Raw genomic sequence first — 22,277 nt, 5'->3', positions numbered from 1 at the left:
GATCTAAAAATAACACATTCATAGAGCACCTTAGTGAATCACGTTTATCATAGTACACATCTTAAATATTCTAAACCTGGTTTGCCTGAAAATTGTTTTCTCTTGGTTTGTTTATTCTGCAGTAAACTAAGGGCTCATTTCTTCTTTTAGTTCACAGTGAGTAGTATTTTACTTCCCAAGAATTCTTATGTCAGAAGGATGTGTGGACATACCTGTGTGAAGAAAGGTAGAAGACAAACTGGCTTTTAGTTAAGAAAAGAAAAAAAAAAAGGCCCAAGGACATTATACAATGAGGAATCCCAAACTCTAGTAGGAACAATGCATGTATGTGAGTTAAGAACAGATCCATCACTGTGCAGATCACAGTGAAATATTTTCAGTATTCACATTTTGCTATGAAAATATTGATGGCCACAAATGAAGCCAGAGAGAACCAACTGTATACACCAATGAACTGAGCTTTATAACACTGATAATCAGTGAAAAGAAGAAAATTCAAACTTTGAGAAGTATTAGTAAAGATATGTCTGATTAAACATTTTCCTTTCAGAAAGCAATCACTTTTCCTAGCATACAAAGAAAAAAACATATTTTCAAACATATATATTTGAAATCTGTCTGAAAACCAGTTATCATTGATTTCATGGCTTCCTTTCTCTTTTTTTTTTAATTTTTTTTTTTTAAATCTGGTAGCCTTTTTAATGTGATTGAGTTGGATAAAATATGCATTCAGTGAAGGAGAAGCTGGATGCGCTACGGTGAGTGTTCAAAACACTAAACATTAGCTTGCAGAACTGTATTCTAATCTCTTCTGGAATAAATGTATTGTTAATTATTTTTCCAAATCAACTCGATTTCAACAATAAGAGTGGTGCATGCCTCTCATTCCTAGCACAAGGAAAGCCAAGGAAAGCCTTCCACAGCCAAGGAAAGCCTTCTCTGAGGGCATTTGTGGGTTTGACCTTCTAAGACTGGTAACAACCAGATGAGAGTTCTCACTGCTAAGCCTTTATACCAAGGCAAGTCTCATCAACTACTGCTCTTTTGAAAAGGAAAGCAGTTTTGTTAGGCTCGTAATTAAAAAATACCATTTAAATTCCTAAGGCTTATGTTGAGAATGTTTGATTTTTACTAGTCATTCACATTGTGTATGGTTTTGACTACAAGAACATTTGAAATCTTGGTGTCTACTAATTGTCTTCTAATTTAGAAGATTGCTTCAGACATACAACACTTCTGAATAAAAGTAAAGGTAATGTTTCTGGCTAACCTAGTTATGTTTGCTTCGACACTAATAGTTAAGGACCAAGGAAAGTGAATGAAGTACAAGTTAATGATCAAATGAGTCCAGAGGAGGGCCACAAAGATGATCAGAGGGCTGCAGCTGGAGGAAAGGCTAAGAGAGTTTGGATTGTTCGGATGGAGAAGAGAAGGCTCCTGGGAGACCTTATAGTGGCCTTCCAGTACCTAAAGGGTACTTACAATAAAGCTCAAGAGGGACTTTTAACAAGGACATGTAGTGACAGGCTTCAAACTGAAAGGAGAGTAGGTTTAGATTAAAGAAGAAATTCTTTACCGTGGGGATGGTGAAGCACTGGAACAGGTTGCCCAGAGAAGCTGTGGATGCCCCATCCCTGGCAGTGTTCAAGGCCAAGTTGGATGGGGTTCTGAGCAATCTGGTCTAGTGGAAGATGTCCCTGCCCATGGCAGGGTGGTTGGAAATAGGTGATCTTTAAGGTCCTTTCAAACCCAAACTGTTCTGTGATTCTATGAAAGGAAAAATAGAAGAATGACGCTTATTAAAGGAAATGGGGATTGACCACTAATTAATTATAAAGTAATTATTTTATAAACATGGAAGATCAATATTAAAAAGCAAGACTTTCTTTGAGAAAAAGATGCTTTTCTGAATTATGTAGAAGTATATATCAGAAGATTTATTTGACAATGTACCTCTCCTTTGTACTGGATTTGACAAACCTGGACCTGAATTTATACAGGTTTATGAACCAGGAAAAGCAATTGCATTGATGTTTGTGTAGTTTTTAAAAATAATTTACTCTTCTGAAATAGCCATGTTAGGTTTGGATGTACTCATACAGTCATTAATTCATTCTTGGTCAGTGCAGGCATTCTTCAAATTTCTTGCCTTCCAGGTTTAACTGAAAAATCATAAATGCAATCAGATGATAACCATAGTACTCATGAGACTGACAATAAAATGTTCATCTGTGTTGCACTTGCTACTCATGTATTTTTAGTGTATCTACTGAGATATCTCAAGAATTTCTTAGAAGAATAAAACCCACAGATTCTGTTAATCTGAATGTATGCATATAGTATAAATCATATGCTATATAGCCTCCCTGTGTGATGCACTAGAAGCCCAGAACTGATACTGAAGTCATGCAGACTGAGAGAACTTTTCTGATTTTTGTCTAAAGCCAGACAAAATATTCTCACAGGAAATATGCCTATCAGAGGCAGTAGGAAGATGTCTACAAGACTACTAACATGATTAGAACTAGAAAACCGCAAAAAAAAAACCCCAAACCCCCAAAAAACTAATTTAGGACCATATTAATTTCTCATTGAATAAGGATTCCTCATTTTATGTCTCTTCTATTGACTATGAATCACCCAGAGCAGACTGGAGCTTACACTGACCTCCAATTGATTAACCTAGTACAGTTTGTATTTGTATCATACTTAAACTGGACGTGTATATATGGAAGACATAAGAGTCTTCTGTTATGCTAAAAGCATGCTGTAGTATTCAGCTATATGCAAATTTCTCAGGGAGAGTTCTACATATCATGAAGGAACAAAAAATGTTGCATCTGGGATCTGTTAAGATGCCTGTCTAAGAGAACAGTGGTGCCCTTGAGTTGCTTGGGTTTGATATTGACATCAGTACTCAAGCAGAAACCTTGCTTACTGTGAGACATTTTGTTCCAGTAAGGAGAATAAATTGGTCCCCTAAGTAATATAGAATCCAAGTACTGCTAATTTCAATGAAAGGACCCAGAAAAAAGAACAAAGGATATTTGTTAAGACAGAATAACAGATGTGATTATCTCTTTTTTTACATAATTTTCATGTCAGATTTATAATTTTACATACATTCCCTTTTGAAAAGAAGTTGCAATGATTAGCCACACTATTTTCTTACAGTGCTCAGGAGGAAACTGCCAGTTTCAGGACAGATTTCCTTGTCACAACTGCCTGTAGAAGAAACACATCACCAACTACAGTACAAATGCATACTATCATAAGATTTTAAATTTTTATGTGCATAAGGTGCGATTCAGTCTTTTTTCACAACATACTTGTCATAGATTTAAACCTTTTGGCAATTATAGGATGTTGTTTTTGTTCTGTATGGTCCACAAGATCTCTCTTCCAGAGAAATAATAATAAAAAAAGAGTTTAAAGATCTCCTATAAAATTCAAAATTTTCAGCAAATAAATGTTTGTATATTGCCTGACCAAACTAGTAAAAAATAAATTGCTTTACTTGTTTTGTGATTTCCCCAGATTTTCTACGTCTTTAGTGAAGAGTTGTGTCAGTTTTTCTGGGGAATTTCACCAGTTGGAACCCAGATGATTGCGTGCACTTTGTACCTCCTCAGGTGGCTTTGCTTTACTGATTTGGTGTTTGAGAAGTCCAGACGCTAATGCTCCTAATGATCAGCCATTCTTTTTGACTTTTGGTAACAAGTATTCTCATGCAGTTAATATCAAACAGAACTTTGTGCTCTACATCAGTTATTTCAAAATTCCCATTTTTGAACTCCCCTAGTCTCAAGTAAGTTGTACATTGTCTCCCTTTTTTATTGCCTACAATCTTTTCTCCTACTTCCAGGGCTCCATGATGTAAAATATCATTTTGCCGATCTTCAGTTCCAGTGACAACTTTAATTTTACTGATTTTGATGGGTTTTTCAAATACAATTCCATAGAAGTCTCCACTAGAAGGAGCTTTGCCCCAGAAATACTCATCAATGCTGCTGTAAGCCTTGCTTGCCTCATAGTTTTCAAATACATTCATGTTGGTGTGCAAGTTTGCAGGTGGGTTGTCAGGGATATCAAATGATTCCTCTTCAAAATCATCATCCTTTAACTTGTTTTCAGCTCCTTTGTAAGATGAGTAGTATCCCATGTGCTGGAACAAAGATGGCTTAAAACGTATCACTTCCTTTTGAGCTAACAGCCCGCGAAAGTGGATGAGCAGCCAATCGCAAGGCATTTCTTGGTAAAACATCAACAGAAAGTGAGCCAGGCGTGGGAGGTCATGAGAATGATAAAGCTTTCCAATGTATCCCAGTTTGGAGAATTCCAAAGTCACCCAGTAGGATCCTGCTCGTGAGGTAATTACTTTCTTAACAGCAGTCAAAAAATTCTTTGAGCAGCGAACATCATCTTCTAGCATCACATAATAGTCAGAAAGATTAGCACAAAAGTTTAGAAGGAAAGCGTAATCTACATTTTGTTTTGATCGAAACTTCACACGGTCCTCTGGGTCATTGTAATTTCTTTTGAGGCCATCCAGTACAGGATAATAATCCTCAGGGACGTGAATAACTATTAATCTGCCTGCAATTATATGATGTGCAAATTTCTGTGAAATATCCTGGACGATCCCTTCACACCAGGCTGAGTCAAAATCTGCCAGTTGTACTACCACTGCGATTTCTTTGAGTTCTTCATAGCTTGACTGTTCAAATATGGACTTGATGGTCTCAAGTAAATAGTTTCCCTTTTTCCGTTTTACAGAGGATAGTCCAATTGTAAGATACCCTGTACAAAAGACAATTTAAACAAAAACTGGGTATTTGATATTGGAAACAATTTTGTCAGAAATTGTTCTCTAGTTCTCCAGAGCTCTGCTTATATGAAATAAATCTTGTGAACGGTGAAGAGTGAGAAATTTGGTATGTGAACTTAAATTGCATGCAATAAAGGACCTTTATTGCCTTTTTGTAAAGAAGCAATGTATTGCAAGCAAATAGACATATGGAGACTATTGTGTTAAACATTTACTTGTTAACTGCAAGGAATAGCATGTCATGGTCAGATGTGAAAGCAATGTGTATGTATACACCTGGTAGATGAAACCACACAGAAAATTATAAGGGTTTGAAATCTGCTAAAGAAAGGGGTTTATGAGGCGATTACTCACAGAGTATTTTTAAAGCTAAGAACTACCAAATGCAGCACAAAAATATGATACATAGACTAATTACCAAACTTTTATAATTTTAAACCCTCTAAAAGTCTAGCAACTTTTATACACAACTGCACAGTGTTATGGATTTTGCATGGATAATTTATTTTCAGCATGTTCCTTCTTTAGCTGAATTTGTCCAGTTTTCCTTGCTAGTTCTTTGTCTAAGTCTTTTTCAGGACTCATTGAGCATTTTACAGGGAACTCCTTCTTGCAAAATGCAATTTAGATATTATTTTAAAGTAAAAGAGAATTTATTTCTCTTCTTGCTTGTACAAATAATTTTTAATGCTGTTACATCTTTCTAGAAAGAGATGTATTTTAATTATAAAGGAAGAATTTTCATCTCTGCCATTTTGTAGTCACTGCCATTGCATTTTTACCAGCATTTGAAATCAGGGTTTTTTTCAGATATTTGCTAATACATCTCTATTTTTCTAACTTCTGATGTAAAACATTTTAGGACTTTATAATTGACAGGGTGTACTTCAGTTGAACCTACCCCAACTTTCTTAAAATATGATGTTTTGTAAAAGACTGCTTTGATATAGTGATTCAGTGTTTCCCTTGAGGCTTAAGTCTGCTCAAAAAGCAGTTGTACAGTGAAGTACAATCCCAGAAGTCATTTACACTGCCTACAGAGCCCCAAATTTTTCAAATCTAATTTTAACAAACTTTATAGCTTTCTACAAATAGCAAACTATTTTATTTTACCATCTTTTTTTGAGCTTCTGAGCTTTGAGAAATGATTGATTTGGAACACAAAGGGCACCTGTCTAAAGGCTTGGAATGGCCATATTTCACTTCTAGAGGAAAGTCTTGAACTTGATTTCTCGTCTGAAATCAGAGTAACTAAATAGTCCATCTGCAGATAGCTCTGAGAAGAATCCTTCTTTACTTTCCCCATAATAGCACAATTCACATCCCTTATTATCACAGCTAAAGGAACAAGGAGTTCCATTTGCAGCTGCTGGGTTGGCAGAATAGGGAACCTGAAGGCTGTACCTATGGGGTCCCAAGCATACTTAAGATTGGATTTACTGGTTATACAGACAGAGATTCACAGGATGGTCTCAGAGAGTTGTTACAGAAAACCACCAGCATACATGCCTTGCTTCTGCTTTCTAAATCATCATCATCTTGCCTGGGAGGAGGCATCCATAGAAGTATGCTCACACAGACCATTCGGGGGCTGCTTGCAGGCTGTCTGCAAGTCAGCCATTTGGTCAGAAGGTAACCAGGCTTTGGGGCAATCACTGCTAGGTCTGGACTTGCATCCACTCTAGAACTGCCTGTGCAGACATAACTGTCCCACTAACTTTTTTGAGACTGTCACTGCTTAACTCAGCCCGTCTTGCCTAGAAATACCAGAGGGACTATATGGATTTCACCTGTTTTTAAATTGCCTCATTTCATAACATTCAGATTGCAGTTACTTACTTTTCCTTGGCAAAGGTGTGCCAGCTAAGTAGCGATAGGAAATGTTTATAGATCCTGAGAAATTAGACAAATCTTTAAAAGTGTGAACATAACGCTCTGGGTTGAGCTGGTGCGTGGCTGTTTCTCTGATTTGTTGCTTGCCCCCTTCCTAATAGCAGGAAAACAAAGAGAATAGAGGAGGGAGAGAGACAGAGAGAAACACATTTGTGAGTGCCAGCTAAAGAGGAAACATGGACAGGCAGGTTTCCAAGAATAACATTTTTCAGTGTCAGCTTTTGAGAAAGCATGTATATGTCACCTCATTTAAAAAAAACAAAACAAAACAAAACATTACTGAAACATTACAGAAAATCTACCACAACCCTTCAGATTACAGTAACAGGAAAAGAAAAAAATAATTTGCACAAAGTCTCTGAAAAAATAGCAAATACTAAATTATTGGCAAAAAAATGCTGTGGTATTCAAAAGAGGGTTTTGTCAGCAACAGATAAGATAACTTTCATCGATGTAGAAGTGGGGGAGATTTTTTCAGTGATTAAAAAAGCCACTGAACCTGTTGCAAATGAAAGACAAAACTCGATTCTAGCACCTGGCTCATTTTGCCATTTTTCTGAGAAGCTTCTACTCACATTTGTGATAAGAAGAAATACATATGATCATGCAGACAGCAAAAGCTTTCTCTGAATTTGATGAACACTGTTTGATGGCATAGAAAAAAAGGCACATTTCTCACCATGCCTCCTCTTCCTGCCTCATCCTTCAGTCTTTTTCTTCCAAAAGGCTTTCCTAACAATAGTAAAGTCACAGAAGGGAAAGAGCAGCTTCATGGGTAGTGCCCTATCCATAAGGTCACTTGGGCTTCAGGAAAAATTTGTTGCTTAGTCCTTAAGAAAAGAGAAAGTATCTAACGGGTTGTAATGTCATGAGACTGAATTTAAAAGTAGGAATGCTTGTTTAATTTACCTGGTTTGATCTTAGTCTGATGGCAGGCCCGCGTAGAAATGAGTTCATTTATTCTGAAATATACATTATCTCTCGAGTAATTTCTCTCTATTGCTTCTGTGCTACTTTGTATTTGCTCATATGTTACGAGAGGAAGTTCGATGATCGGATTCAAGATTAAAATATAACTCAGTGGTCTAGGAACGGAATACACCAAAACTTTAGGAGATTTTCCATGAAAAATATCAGATGGAAAAAAAAATGGGCTGGTCCAAAACTTCTTTTTTTTAAAACCAGCCTTTCCTTAATGTCAAAACATTATGTGTCATTGGTTCCAGAATAGAGCACCAAAATTCCTTGTTTCATAAGCAGGTTTTGGAATGGAAACCCATTCTGCTGAGGTTTTCCTACAGAAAAAGTTTCAAAATGTTTAGAAATAGACAAAGTCAGAACAAAATGTTTTGATTTTAACAAGTAAAATATTTAAGCTGACCACAAAAATTTTCCTTTTTTTTTTAATAAATGCCTTTTGTGGCTAACTTTTTTTTTTTAATAGTTGTTATTTTCATTCCTTTATTGAATGATGAGCAAAACTGACATATGGATTTTTCCAAAAGATTAAAATCTGTTTCTTCTATCTCAGACTACTATGCAGAGGTCAGTGAAGCTGAGAAGCTTGATTAATTCTCTTTGTTTGTCTTCTCTAGTTTTTTCTATGATGGTTCTGGCTTTCATCTGTTAACTAACCTCTAACTTACATTCCAGTGTTTGCTGAAGCTTGCGGGTTTTATATGGGTGCCATAGGTTGAAGTGCCAGAAGTTCTCCATTCTTTATGGAGATACTCTGCTCTGCTAAAGATGCTATGTCAGCTACAATAGCACTATTGTTTTCATAGTGCCCAAAATAGTGATAAATATTCACAGAAGAGCACAAAACACATGTTTTGCTTACAGTTCACTTACAACTCTGAAAAGGTTTAAAAACTCCACTGCGTATATTGTGATATCTGCTATATATTAATTCAGTATATCTTCAAAATATTTGACCAAATATAGTTCATATGTTGCAGACGAAGCACCTTAAACTGCTTTTCTAATATACATGCATCAGCAGTGCATAACTGCACACCCTCTATCCAATATACTTAAGCAATTTTGCTCTTTCCATTTCTGCAGCAAATGCCCTGCAGAAAACAGTGATGGGATTTTTTGGACATGTGATACTCTCTGAGCAAAACCAGAAAGGTTCTCCTCTCCCTTTTTAAGACTTGCCATAACAAATCTCACTTTAATTTTCTAATATGTTGAAAAAGACCACTCATCTAATCTTACATGTGGTGCCAGAGACATCAACTCCACAGTCCCTTGCACAGCCTGCTGCCTGAGATCGGGAAGAGGAACTCAGGGTCAGTTGCCTTTCTTTTATCACTTGCCTTCAGCAGATAGTCCAGCAGGAGATAGGCTACAATTCAGAGTGCCTTTGGGGCTCTGAGGACTTTCATATTCTCATTCCCTGAGGGGAACTGGTTAGCGTGTTGTCCTCAAAGGCTTTCCCGAAGTTTCTCTCTCCTCGCCACAAATACTGAAATTGCTCATCTTTTACCTCAACAGAGAAAACACACCAGACATAGTGTGTTTGGAGCTGTCAGACATGGTCAGGGAAGCTGAAAATAAATAAACTAAAAAGTCAACAGACTAACACATTTGAAAAATACTTGATGGACCATAAAGGTATCAAGAGATCTGGAAGAACTGTCAGGAGACTTGGCAAGAGACTTGGCTGGGAGCTACATGAATACAAACATGCCAGAACTGTGATGAGAGAAGCAATGAAAGAGAGAGAATTTATAAAAAAATGGGGAAAAGGAGAGAAAATTAAGAATAAGACATGGAGCCATCTGGGGAGCTGGCAAACAGGACAGGAAAAGATTTCAAAAACAAACCAAGAATAACACCATTAGCAGTAATAATAAAAGCACTTTCAAAAACATCTGGGGGACTTTGAAGCAATTAGAGAATGGGGAAGAAACATCAGGGCAAATACCACTAGGGAAAAAAAAAGTGACAAGCCAGGTCAAATTTGATCATAACCAAGAATTGCTAAATAAATAAGAGTGCAAAACTTTAGTTTTAGAGAAAGCAATATGTCTGTAATGGAGTAATATGATAGAGGCATGGGTTATGTTTTCAGTGACTTAAAAAAATACTAACATAATCTTAATTTGTAAATATTTACAATACTGTTATAAGTAATTTCAGAAGTAAAATATTTTGAATTAAAATAATTAGGAAGTTATATATGGTTCTGATAAGTAATTTAAAGATTTTACTATTTGTGTACTATACCTTCTGTAATACTGTTGTGTTTCTTTTCAGGTCCAACTGAGATTGAACTTCACCCTTCAGAATATTGGAAATCCAGCCCATACTTTCCCAGTTCAATTCAAGATCAAGATAGGAATGTCTAATCACATCATAATATAACATATTCAGTTTAGTCATTTTACTATTTGCAAGCTCCAGTTGTTAAGCCACCATGTTCTTTTACTGGACCCAGTCCAACCTCCAAAGAACCGGAAATCCAATCCACTAATCAAGACTTCAGGGCTTGTTTTACATTCAGCACTGAGACACCCCTATGTTACATACAAACTGTAGAGTTATGTTACATTGTTAGAAGCTTATTTTTTGAAATTCCTAACACAAATCTTTCTATTTTTTTTTTCAAAATCATAAACTTAGACTAAGTTGAATTCATGTCTAATTGTTAATGCTGTAGCACTGAACCTGTCAGACTCAAATCTGAGATACAGAAGGTGAGAAAAACATAAAATAAAACCACTAAAAAGAAATTATTCATGCAAGGAGCTTAAAGTAGATGGACTTAATGAGAGTTCTCTTTTATAATTTAATTTTTATAATAGCCTTTAATGCAGTATTCACAGGTGAGATTTACAGTGTGGACTGAAATTAGCTCATACAAATATTTCAGATGTAGTCTATTTTCAACATTAAAATTGAGGGAAATCCAGAAGTATGGAAAATACAGAGAATATTCTGACTCAAAGGGCACCTGATGGAGATACTTTCATGTTTTGCTATATTCATTATCTCCCATACTTCCAATAAACAGAGACATATTTACTTCCGTGAAAAGGAATGTTAGGATCCTACTGACACACTGTATGTGGTATACGTTAGGAAGATGGTTTCATCATAAAGGGCACATTTTGAGGATACTTCACTGTTAATGGTACACAGAAAGAATTGAAGGAATTATGAAATTTAGCATTTAACTAGGGATGCATCCTGTTTTGTTGTTCTAGGATAATTTCTCCCATCTAAAAAACTTACCAAAACATAACCGTCTTCAATGTACAAGTTCATGAACAGCAAGCAAACGACAAGGATTCCTAAGAATGACACTGCTGATCTTTTCCGCAAGCATCTCATTTTATCAAAATATTTCAAGCTGTGTCTCATGTGAAGAACAGCATACAATATTGTCACCTATGAAAGAAAACCACAGTATTACAAGAACTGTCTGCCCGATAAACGTTATAACAATTCAACTTACCTTCAGATATATCAAATCCCTTCAAGCACACATAGACTATACACTTTCAGGTGAAATTAATTTCATTTAATAATTGTCATCTTCAAGTTCCATATACAATCTTAACTATAATTAAGCTTCCTTTTTTTGCTCGTTTGTTTGTTGTGGGGGTTCTTTTTTCAGTAAATAAAAAAAAACATTACCGTACCCATTTTAGGTTGGAATTATGATGTCACTGTGGCAGGTGTGCATCAGCAGTTCAGTTTCCCATGCTTAACTGTCAGATCCCAACTTGATGGCTAGAGATGATGCTGTGCATTGTTTTCCTATGTACTTAGGTCTCCTCCCAAAGAGAGGTCAAGCCAACAGGCAAGAACGAAGCTATTGCATGACTCAGTGTTGTTGCCAACAGAAGAATTCTGGATACCAGAACTTCCAGGCACAAATGAGGTACCTTCCCTGAAGTGAGAAAGCAGTAACAAGGCTGTGCAACATCCCTTAGCCTTAGACCTCTGTATCGCAATGGAAAAACTCACTGGAGATATCATTCTCTTCTTCAGAAGAAAGGTGTATGTCTGTCTAAAACCAGACACATTTAAGCAGAGTATTGGGAAGTCCTGACCTAATTAAATGAATCAAAGAAGGGGGGCACGGAGGACTATAAAGCCACTCAGTAGTTCTATTCAAGGTCAAGAAGAAGGACTGCCTACTCACATCACAAAGTTGCATATTGATTTTAGCCATTTTACTCTTTAAAACAAGACGAATGGTGTTCTTGCCCACAAAATCATAAACAATAACATATGTAGGACTACATAGGTTTGAACAAGATTTGGCCACAAACTGAAGATCGCACTGCCCAAACTCTAAGGGATTATTAGCAAAAAGATAGATTATAAACTTATTATTTTTGTCCTCACACATATTTTGACTATTGTCCGTAGCAATGCCTGACTTTTCAATGGAATTTAATATATAGAAGTCATATAAAAATTGAGAGTTTGAAGCTAGCCTGTGTGAAGTAGTAAAAAACATAGCATGCACAATGATTAAACCCTGCACTTAAATACCATGATTTTCAAAAACGTTGAACATCTAAACTGATACAAAGTAGGCCAAATTAGGATTTCCACAAAGATTTGTCATGTCATATAGAAAGGTTTCTGCCCTAATAACAAAAAACCTTCCAAGACCAAAATTCAATATATATTTGTTTTGCCAAACTGAATAAATATATCTAATAATATAAAATGTGAGTCCACTAGACTCTAGAGAACTGTGAGGCAAATATATCAAATATTAGTAACACAAATGTGTAACTGCAAGGTTTTGTCTGTATAGATTCACAATGAACTGCAGTAAATGGAGACTGATTGTACACAGTATTTTTAAATTCACTATGATGAGAATAAAACCAATTTACATGTTGCATGTAGAAAAAAAGGAATTAATAAGAATTTAGATTTTTGTCCATATTTGTTTGAGGGTGGGCTGAATTACAGAAGCCTGGTTATTCTGAAGGTGAAAAAGCCCAATCTAGATATTTTTTTAAGTTGCATAAAGGATTTCCTTTTTCTTAATATCCAATGAACATAAACATCATGAAGAAGCTGTTAGGGACATGAATCTCCAAACACTAGTCCTCCCTAACTCCCTGCACCTCCCTGTGGCAGCACAGTGCTTGCTCATGTCTATAGATTCCATCAGGCTGTTGAAGAAATGAAAGATTGCCCGTTTTAGAAAAGACTGTGTTACACATACAGTTTGGTTTTCATTTTTGTTTCTTTTGTTTTTTTCCTCCCTTTTCCCTTCCCCTCCTTTTATTCACAGTATAATTACTAATTTTCAAAGCAGCACATTCTTTTAAAATCCTATCAGAGGATCACTGGATGGATTAAATACTGACACTTCTCAGATAGGGGCATTAAATACCCTGACTACTAAAAATGCAAGTAGTCTGAGTTAGAGTGCTTGCAGTCACTGGCAGCTTATTACCTTCTGAAGTTTTTCTTTGGAAAACTTAAGAATAAATAAATGCGTTTTTTTTCAGTTACAGGATGACTGTATGTGCCATGTTTGTTGACTGGACTGCAGTGTTACACAGTTCCCCCATCTTTGCTCTGAGCAGCCTGACTGAACTCCCTAAGGATGAGGAAGAAGACTTACAACTATATTTGCTGGTCATATTATGTTAGTTTTTCCCCATCGTATTTTTCATTAGACAGATACTATGTTGGGTTGGCAACAAAAATTGAGGCAATTACACAGGTGAGGATGGAGGAACATAAAACTGTCATGACTAAAGAAGATGTACAGAAAGCAGAGAGCCCAGTACGGTCACCACTCGAAGGAGAACACCGGCATTGCTTGTGTGGTTTCACAGGAAGCCGTTACATTACTGTTTTACAAATGGAAACAGCTGAAAGCAAAACATCATGCATCATGCCAGTGAGAGTTTTTCACTCATCAGACCTATTGGTAGGTCCATATCGAGTAAAGACACCGAAGCGAAGGACTCCCCGAGGACTGCGCGCCCCGGTAGATCCGGTAGGTGCCAGGGGAAGCTGTGACAGAACCGCTGACACCAGGTGGCAGTGCGGACGCGCTCTTGCCAGCCCCCGACCTGTCCCTCCCAACCGGTTTGTCCGAAGGTGCTGTTTGACATCCTTATATCAGAAGCCCTAGCTAAAAATGCGCCCAGGATCATACATATGTACATGCAGAATTCCTGACGTCTTTTTAGAGCTGCTTCCTCTTGCAGCTCCGTTTCCAATCTTTAACATTGCATTGTGGAACACTCCACAAGTGAAATTTGCACAGAAAAAAAGGTAAATCTTACTCGTTTTTTCCAGGTAATGTCATTCACCTTTGGAAAAATAGTCTCAGAACTTCCCACACTGAGACCCCTGGTGTTCTTTAAGACCATTTGAGCAGAATAGTCACCATTACTAAAAATCTAAGACTTTGATGTTGAAAAAAAGGATTCAATTCATAATTCAATTCTGAAGGCACAGCTTCGCTTGAGGATTTTATTCCTTCATTATTCATGCACAATTAAGTAACTATCAGGATGGTATAAATGCAATTTTTTTCATATAGCTGGCATTAAGTAGTTAAACATAATAATTAATAAACATGCATGAATTATAAATCTCTTCCTTTCTAAATGAGATGTATTGCTTTCCTCAGTCTCTTCAGAGGGAACTTTTAAGACCTCAAATCCCTCTGCACATGCATATGTTGCTATCAGACATACATGTGCAGTTTTACCCAGCAATATGAAACTGTAACTTTGACTTTCTAAAATGATACAGTAATGAAAAAGTGGTGAGCTAAAAAATGCAATGATATACCTTTACATTGTGAAGAGGCTGTTCTTAATAAGATCTACAAAGGTGTGAAAGCTGTATAAAAGTCCAAGATTGATATTCACATGATAATGTGAGATTTTCTCTTGCAGAATTTGCAACACAGCAGAATTTTAAAAATTTTTCCAAAAAAGTAAATCCCAAATGACCATTCAGAAACAGTATGTTCTTAATAAGCCAAGTCCTTGAAACTACAAAATTAAAGTATTTAAATATGTTAAAATTTTTAAAGTTACTACATTTTTATTACAATATATCTGTTCCCAAGAGGAAAAAATTACATAAAGTAAGATTTTTTTCCTTATTTTCCTCTTTTCTGAGTAAAAGACTTTTTGCCCTCCCTATATTACTTCCTCTAGGACACATATATGCACATTCACTGTGGTAAACCATTTCATATTTGATCCACTCTAATTCTTCATCGCTTTTTGATAACACTAGGAATTTGTGCTTCTTCCCACTTTCAGAGATTATTGTTTACTTTCCTGACATATTTTCTCCATAAACAGATACATAAAAAGGCCCTGTATTGTTCCTTTACCCTTAAGGATGCCAACCTGAGTTAAGGATTTAGCTTTACCTAAGCAGTACAGTGAATCTGCTTGTATGTACAGCTGTACAGAGAGCAACAAGGTCATCTTTGTATTATACTCTAGTCTGCTTGAGCACTGTGCCCCAGAAGCTCAAGAGAAGGTGCTTATTTGCAGAGGCATTCATGGCTGTCAGAAATGACAACTGCATTATTTTTATATTCTAATATTTCCAAATAAGGCACGTAGCTTTGCCTGTCACTGCAGAGTCTATATTCCAGGAGGTAAAGTAGAGCTGATCCACTACCACATTTATTATACCAACAAAATCCATTGATAACACTCCCCCCCCCATGACTGAATTATTAAATCCCTTGTGAATTTTATTGCAATCCCTCGTTTGTCTAAGGCACTCAGAAGCAGACACTTCATTCCTCAGTTTTGTGACGTACCATTCCACCTGTAACATTCAGTCTGTAACTGAATGGCTTTACTTGCAGTTCTTAATGTTTGTCCTATTTGTTTTTCAGTTTTTCTTTTTGGAAGGCTGCACACGATGCCTCAGGATTACATTCAGTTGTCTTTATGAAGTGGCAGAGGAAATACTTCCAAAAAAAAAAAAGAAAGGAAAAAATGACAACATGGAAATTTTTTCCATGGTTATTATTGTATTTTGCATGTGTCATGATTTTCTTATACAAGATTAAAAAAACAAATTCTGGGTTGCAATGTATGTTTGAGCTACAGATGGTAGTGAACTGGAGAATTGTAATGGATAGGCTATTCCATGGGACTCAGATAGACTCCCAGCAAGATTCACTGTTTGCCTTACTGAAAGCCTGAAAATACTTATGAAATGTTTAAGGTTGACAGGCAGGATGTTGATGTCACTGGCAGCAGGGAAGTAAAAACCGGTCTAAAGGAAATGAAAGTTTAACTTAGAATGAGGCTAACAAATCCAGAGGTTAGAGCTCAGGTTTTAAACTAGACCTAAGCATATTGTTTGAATGACTTTCCATTGTGTAGCTTCACATGTTTAAAATAAATGGTTTAAAGACTATCATATCTTCTGAAATTTAGATTCTAGATACAAAAAAAAGAAATATATTAGTAGGCAGATTACTCAAAATTAATACCGATAAAAGGATGAGCAAAAGAAATGGGTTTTGAAAAGGGATTTGAAAGGCATAGTGATCCTTGATCCACAGAAAGTGAGAGATTATTTCAAACACTGATGTAGGACACAAACATATATAGACCCCAACAGTCTGGGAAAAGGGATGAGAGCTTAGGAGGAAACAGATGATTCAGCTGAGGCAAGTTACCAAACAATACAGAAAAGTAGAGAGCTTAAATTCAAAGCAGGTATTGGAGGATGAAGTGTCTTTCCTGTCTGACAGCTTCGAGTGATATAAACTGGAGCCACAAAACTTACTTTGGCTGTAATGCTCTGAGCACAATGTAATGCATTTCTTCTGGTGTGGAGGAGTCAAGTCTAATCAAGGGGAAGAGATGACTAAGAATTGTGAAGTCATATTGACTTAGTAAAGCACTATCTAATCCATCACTAGATGGATGGCTGTGTACCACTGGAGATATTTTATCAAGTAAGTTGTAGTGTAAAATATGGGTTTTAGAAAAATGATATAGACAGTGAGTTAATGGCATGTGGAGAAAGCCTGGAAGATAAGAAAAAAATGGCAAAGAAGTCTGAAATAGCCCTGAATTTCTGCTCCACAGAGACAAAGCGAAGAGGAAAATAAAACAGCATGGGCATGAAGAGGGAAGAAACAGCTAGCTGTAACATCCAGAGAGAGTGAGATTAGCAGCTTTTACAGACACAGGAGTAGGGTTTTAGGCTGAATCAAAAATACAGGGAGAAATCCTTGAGCATTGAAAATAGCACATTTTCTAAACATCAGAGAAAATGTTTAGAAAGAGGAGGATAGACATTGAGTTACACAGATATTCAATAGATTTTATCTATTGACTCATCAATTAATGAAAATAATATGTGGATACAAATACTGGTAGATTCAACAGAAGATAAAATTTTAATGGACAGTTGTCATACAGTACATTCCTATACTCTGTGATTACTGGGATTATCATATATTATGACCCATCAGATAAGATAAATTCCTTGAGCCTATTAGGCTGAACAAACTAGAGGGACATCCTGGTCTGAAGACACCTCTGCAGCTCTCTTCACCCAAAGCACAGAATATATGAGCTAATATCTCAGCAACACTTACTCCTGGTGCTACCTTTTGTCTCGAGGTCTCACAGTCTCTTACCTGATGTTTACAGATAAAAGCTTGTCAAGTATCATGAACATCACTATTTCAATAGAAGTAGATAATGCGGTGAAAAGAAAATTAATGTAAATGTTTGACCAAAGCCAATTAGTTTTGTTGAGAAGAGCTTCATCTGATTCTGATTAAATCTGTTCATGGTTTTCTCTACAGCACACTCTGTAGAATCATAGAATCATAGAATCGATTGGGTTGGAAAAGACCTCCGAGATCATCGAGTCCAACCCTTAGTCCAAATCCAGTCCATTTACTAGATCATGGCACTCAGTGCCACGTCCAATCTGCGTTTAAAAATCTCCAGGGATGGTGAATCCACCACCTCTCTGGGCAGCCCATTCCAATGCCTGATTACTCTCTCTGTAAAGAATTTTCTCCTGATATCCAACTTAAATTTCCCCTGGCGGAGCTTAAGCCCGTGCCCCCTTGTCCTTGCCCCCTGTAGCCTCATCTAACAGAAAGGTGGGTAGCTATTTCACAGAACTGCAAAATCACAGAGTGTTTGAGGCTGGAAGGGACCTTTGGAAGTCATCTGTTCCACCCTCTATGTTTGCATAGAGCCACCCGGAACCAGGTGCTCCAGGTTGTGTCCAGGTATCTTTTGAATGTATCCAAGGACGGAGATCCATAATTTCTCTGGGCAGCGTGTGTCGATGTAAGTCACCCTCATAAAAAAGTTGTTCAGAGGGAATCTCTTGTGTTTCAGGGTGTGCCCATTCCTTCTGGTCCTGTAAATGTGCACTGCTGGCTCTCTGGTCTTCACACCCTCCCTTCAGGTGTTCATATACAGTCGTAAGATTCCCCTTGAACCTCTTCTTCTCCAGCCTTAACAGCCCTAGTTCTCTCAATCTTTCCCAATAGGAGACATGCTTCAGTCCCTTAAACATCCTTGTGGCTCTTTGTTGAACTCTCTCCGGCATGTCCATGTCTTTCCTTTACTGGGGAGCCTGGAACCAAGTACAACACTCTAGGTGTGGCCTGTGGCTTCACCAGTGCTAAGTAGGGCACCATCCTTGACCTGCTGGCCACATTTTGTCTAAGGCAACCCAGGACACCATTTGCCTTTGTGTGACTTGGCACAGGGAGGACAAAAGAACAAACACAAAAATATCAACAAAATGCAAAGAGTACTTTTATTACTCCACCACCTGGGGATCCTCAAAACAGTACTCAGGCAGAGGCACACAAGCAGGGTTGCAGGCACTGCAGAGCTTCGTCCAGATTCAGGATCACTGAACCTGCTGGTTTTGCCTGTGCGTCAGGGATTTGTACAGACATAGTTTACCACTGTGCTTGATGTTTCCTGCAACAGAGCATGAAACTCAAATATGTTTGATAGGGTGCCTATCACAGCCTATATTATCTACACACAGATGTTCTACTTGTCAAATACACAACGATAAACAGCAATTAATATGATATATATGTTTTTTGACACCCCAGCTATAAGTCACTTGACTATGTTTACAATAGTCTTTGACAATATTCTGTTATTTCCCCACAGTCTTCTTTGCTGCAAGGGCACACTTCTGGCTCTTCTTCAGCTTCACATCCTCTATGGATTCCAAGTCCTCTTCTGCTAAGCTGCTTTCCAGCTGGGTTGTTAGCAGTGCAGGATTTTGAACTTCTCCTTGTTGACACAACACTGAAGCATATCAGCCACTCCTCCCAGTTTTGTGTCATCTATAATGGTTTAGTTATTTTTAATCCTGATGTGGAGAAAAAACCCTGACCAAAAAACCAAAGAGCTTCCACGCAGTCGCATATGCATGTGACTAATGTGGACCTGTTATTTGATGTAATGTTAACCCTAAAGGTAGTATTAGGTATTAAGTTGTCATTATACTGATCCATTGTCTTCTCACTTCAGAGTGTTTGTGGCTTGTCAGAAGGCAGCATTACCAGACACGTACAGACCTGAGACATTTATATGATTAGGAACAAGTAACAGTTTTTGTGATAAGTACTCACTTCTGAGGAGATACTCTTGGTCCATATAATGGAACTATCTCAGGTACTGAAAGGTGTTTTAACCTGGAATTTTTACATGTTGTTTCACAGAGTTAACATAATAATGTACATTTGGGTGATCCTACCTAGATGAAAAAGTAAATAAGTTTTATTGTGTGACTTAATAAAAATATTGTTTTATTTTTTAGTTCTTTTACAAATTACATTGCTGGGTCCTTTACTCTCTACTTAGACTAGGTTTAACTGTTTCAGAAGAAGAAAAAAATCAATTTAGAAAATTGACTAACTGTTAAGAGGCAACTCTCAAACTTATGAGATTCTACCATGTAGTCGGTTATTTGCACAAAGCCATATGTTGTGAAGGTCATGGTACCCTTGAGATATAATGTAAAATAGATTAGGAGATTAAATACCAGAAAATTTTTTTCACTGGTCATACTACTAATCTGTTTCTAAGATAAGAATTTCATTAAGACTTTCCATTGAGCACCCAGGCAGCTAATAAACTTGATCAATAAAATAACTCATTCCATAAAGAAGGCTTCGAAAACTATGGAAGGGCGTGTGTGACCAACAATTAGCTTATTCTTTAAAAAAGAAAGAACACACAAACTTAGTAAATTTTGATGAATAAGGGTATATAAAATAAGAACAATTCTTTATAAAATGCTACATTTGTTGCTCATTTTTTCTTCTGATGTTTTGTATCTTCATCTGTTGTCACACCCAAAATATACTGCTATGATATATTCTTTTCAGTAGAAGTAAACCAGTGTGGATAAAATACATCTAAAATTTGTCATCTTATCTCTGCAGTCAGATTAACTAGCAGAAACCAAATATTTCCAAAACTATTAATGCATTCACAAACTGGTAGTCTTGATTGCATTTGTTTGTTCTTTAATAAGAAAGAATCAAAAATATTTTCTGCTCTTGAGTGGACTGTGTTATTTATGGAGTAGTCTAGCCTTGACCTGTTACATTAATTGATGTTGATTATGTAAATAATGAAGATGGTTTTAGAGATACCATAAAATCTACAACATGTTATCTTGAAATCTAATGGAATTTGATCATGCAATCTAAGCAAGATCTGTAGTGGGAGGGGTTAATAGCTGCCATTGCAAGTATCGTCACTGTTTTTGCCTTCTGAGTTAATGTTAGCTTAGAGACCTAGTAAATAAATCCTTCACAGAAGGGAGGCAGACCAGATGCACTAACAGCTTTCAATTGCCACGATGATGAATTCAACTTTAATCATCAGATTTCCCATAGACTTCATAAAAGTGGCTCTAGGCAGACTGAAAAGAGACCTCAGATGAATAGCTACCTGTCGAGTTAACAGGCATTTCAGATCCATGAAGCTGAGTAGCATGGGATCTCTGTGAGTACTCTGACTTATCTAAGGCTGCTTTCAGTGAGCAGGGGCATGCTACTCTTTATCTCTCTGACCTGTCAAATAAAACTGGTTCCATTTGAGTAGGGAACATCTCTCCAAAGCCTGTGCCTGTGGAATTTTCTGCTATCCAGCGAGCTGATGGACCCTTATTTCATTGAACTGATGCATCATTTTTCAAAGGGATAGTGGGGAAGGAAAAGGTATTACTACCTCTGTCTTGTAGCAGATTAGTTTCCAATTTTTTAGGAGATGCTTAGCTCATTTTGCTTCTAGCTTCAATTTATCTGTTTACTAGCCTTATATTTGGTGTTAGGCTGTGCCATAGATAATTTTGTAATCTAAGCAAAACACTTTCCCCCTTACCTTTCTTTAAAAAAAACCCAAACCCTGAAGAAAAAACATCAACAAAATGGCTGGATGATATAGTCAACCTGTCAGGTGTGGAAAATAGGGTTTTTATCCTCACCGTATGGCAAGCATGACGATCAATAAAGGCTTAAATGACCTTTTCCAGTATTTTCCAGTATTCTACATGTCAGTGACTATAAATAAACTCAAGCCATGGCAATAAAATATGATTAGTTATCAAGATTTCTAATACAAAAATACTTTCTGAAATCTTTATTTTTCCAAATAAAAGTTAAATAAACAAAGCTTGGTAGCAGGAAGTGAATAAATCTTTAATAAACATATTCATTGAATTTCTCTTGTGTGTTTTTAGGTAAACTTCTAATCCACTTTTCCTCTGAAGAATCTATAAAATATTGCTTTATGTTAGTGACAGATTTTTTTATGTGTCTTAAATCAATATCATAAAAATATGGTTACTAAGTAAAACAGTTATTTTAATTAAATTCAATACATGGACAGGAAGGAATTTTTCACAATATGGTAAAAAAATAAGTTCAATAAATCTAAATATGCACTTTGAACATCTGTTTTTCTCATTTTTACAATGTCAAGAGCCGCAGTGTAGTTTGGGAAGAAAAGAGAATTTGAGAGTTTAGGGAAAAAGAAGTACTGTAAAAGATGTCCTCAGCAGAAAAAATACATTTTTTGCAAGTAAACTTCAAACAAGACCAATTGATAATTTAAATCTTTAGTTGGACCTATGTACTAAAGTAAAGTGTAGCATTTTTACTGGGAAGAAAAACAACCAAAATATCCACAGTATCTTAAACACAGGAAAAATAAAAATAACAGATATAAATTGTCCATGGCAGGTTAAAAAATTATTTCCTTCTTTTTTCTATATTTTATATCACTTCCTAGCTTTGTCCACTGTAGGTACAATAGCTCTCTTATTTTTAAATAGCTCTTGATATCCAGAAATTAGGTTTATGGTGAGTCTTATATCATGACAAGTGTACCACCTTGCTCAAACTGGTTGCTTTAGAGCAATATCAGTCTGAATCATCTTTCGTAGCGGCTTTTTGCTGCCAGTGATATTCAAAAGAGCTCAGGGAAACTAACAGTCTAACTCAGCAATGGTGAAACACTGCTGTAGATGCTCATAAAATCTCAGTATCCTG

The 22,277-nt window shown here is 36.6% G+C and overlaps 1 protein-coding gene across 5 annotated transcripts in view; it reads right to left on the bottom strand.

Moving 5' to 3' along the window:
• Positions 1-3,046: 3,046 nt before the first annotated feature.
• The window catches only part of MGAT4C (MGAT4 family member C), a 343,947-nt gene continuing 324,716 nt past the window's right edge, over positions 3,047-22,277 (bottom strand). For all 5 annotated transcript variants that reach the window (XM_039387266.1, XM_039387267.1, XM_039387268.1 and 2 more), the window contains 3 exons: positions 10,964-11,119; positions 6,668-6,815; positions 3,047-4,800 (listed from right to left, as the gene is read on the bottom strand). In XM_039387266.1, coding sequence (XP_039243200.1) covers positions 3,644-4,800; positions 6,668-6,815; positions 10,964-11,092 — 1,434 coding nt within the window. In that variant the 5' untranslated portion in view covers positions 11,093-11,119 and the 3' untranslated portion in view covers positions 3,047-3,643. The remainder of the gene's footprint in view (positions 4,801-6,667; positions 6,816-10,963; positions 11,120-22,277) is intronic.

The sequence above is a fragment of the Pipra filicauda genome, unplaced genomic scaffold, assembly GCF_003945595.2.
Source record: "Pipra filicauda isolate LSUMZ 115617 unplaced genomic scaffold, ASM394559v2 scaffold54_size4384275_pilon, whole genome shotgun sequence".
Taxonomy (NCBI): Eukaryota; Metazoa; Chordata; class Aves; order Passeriformes; family Pipridae; genus Pipra; species Pipra filicauda.
This window is presented reverse-complemented; position numbering and strand designations above follow the sequence as displayed.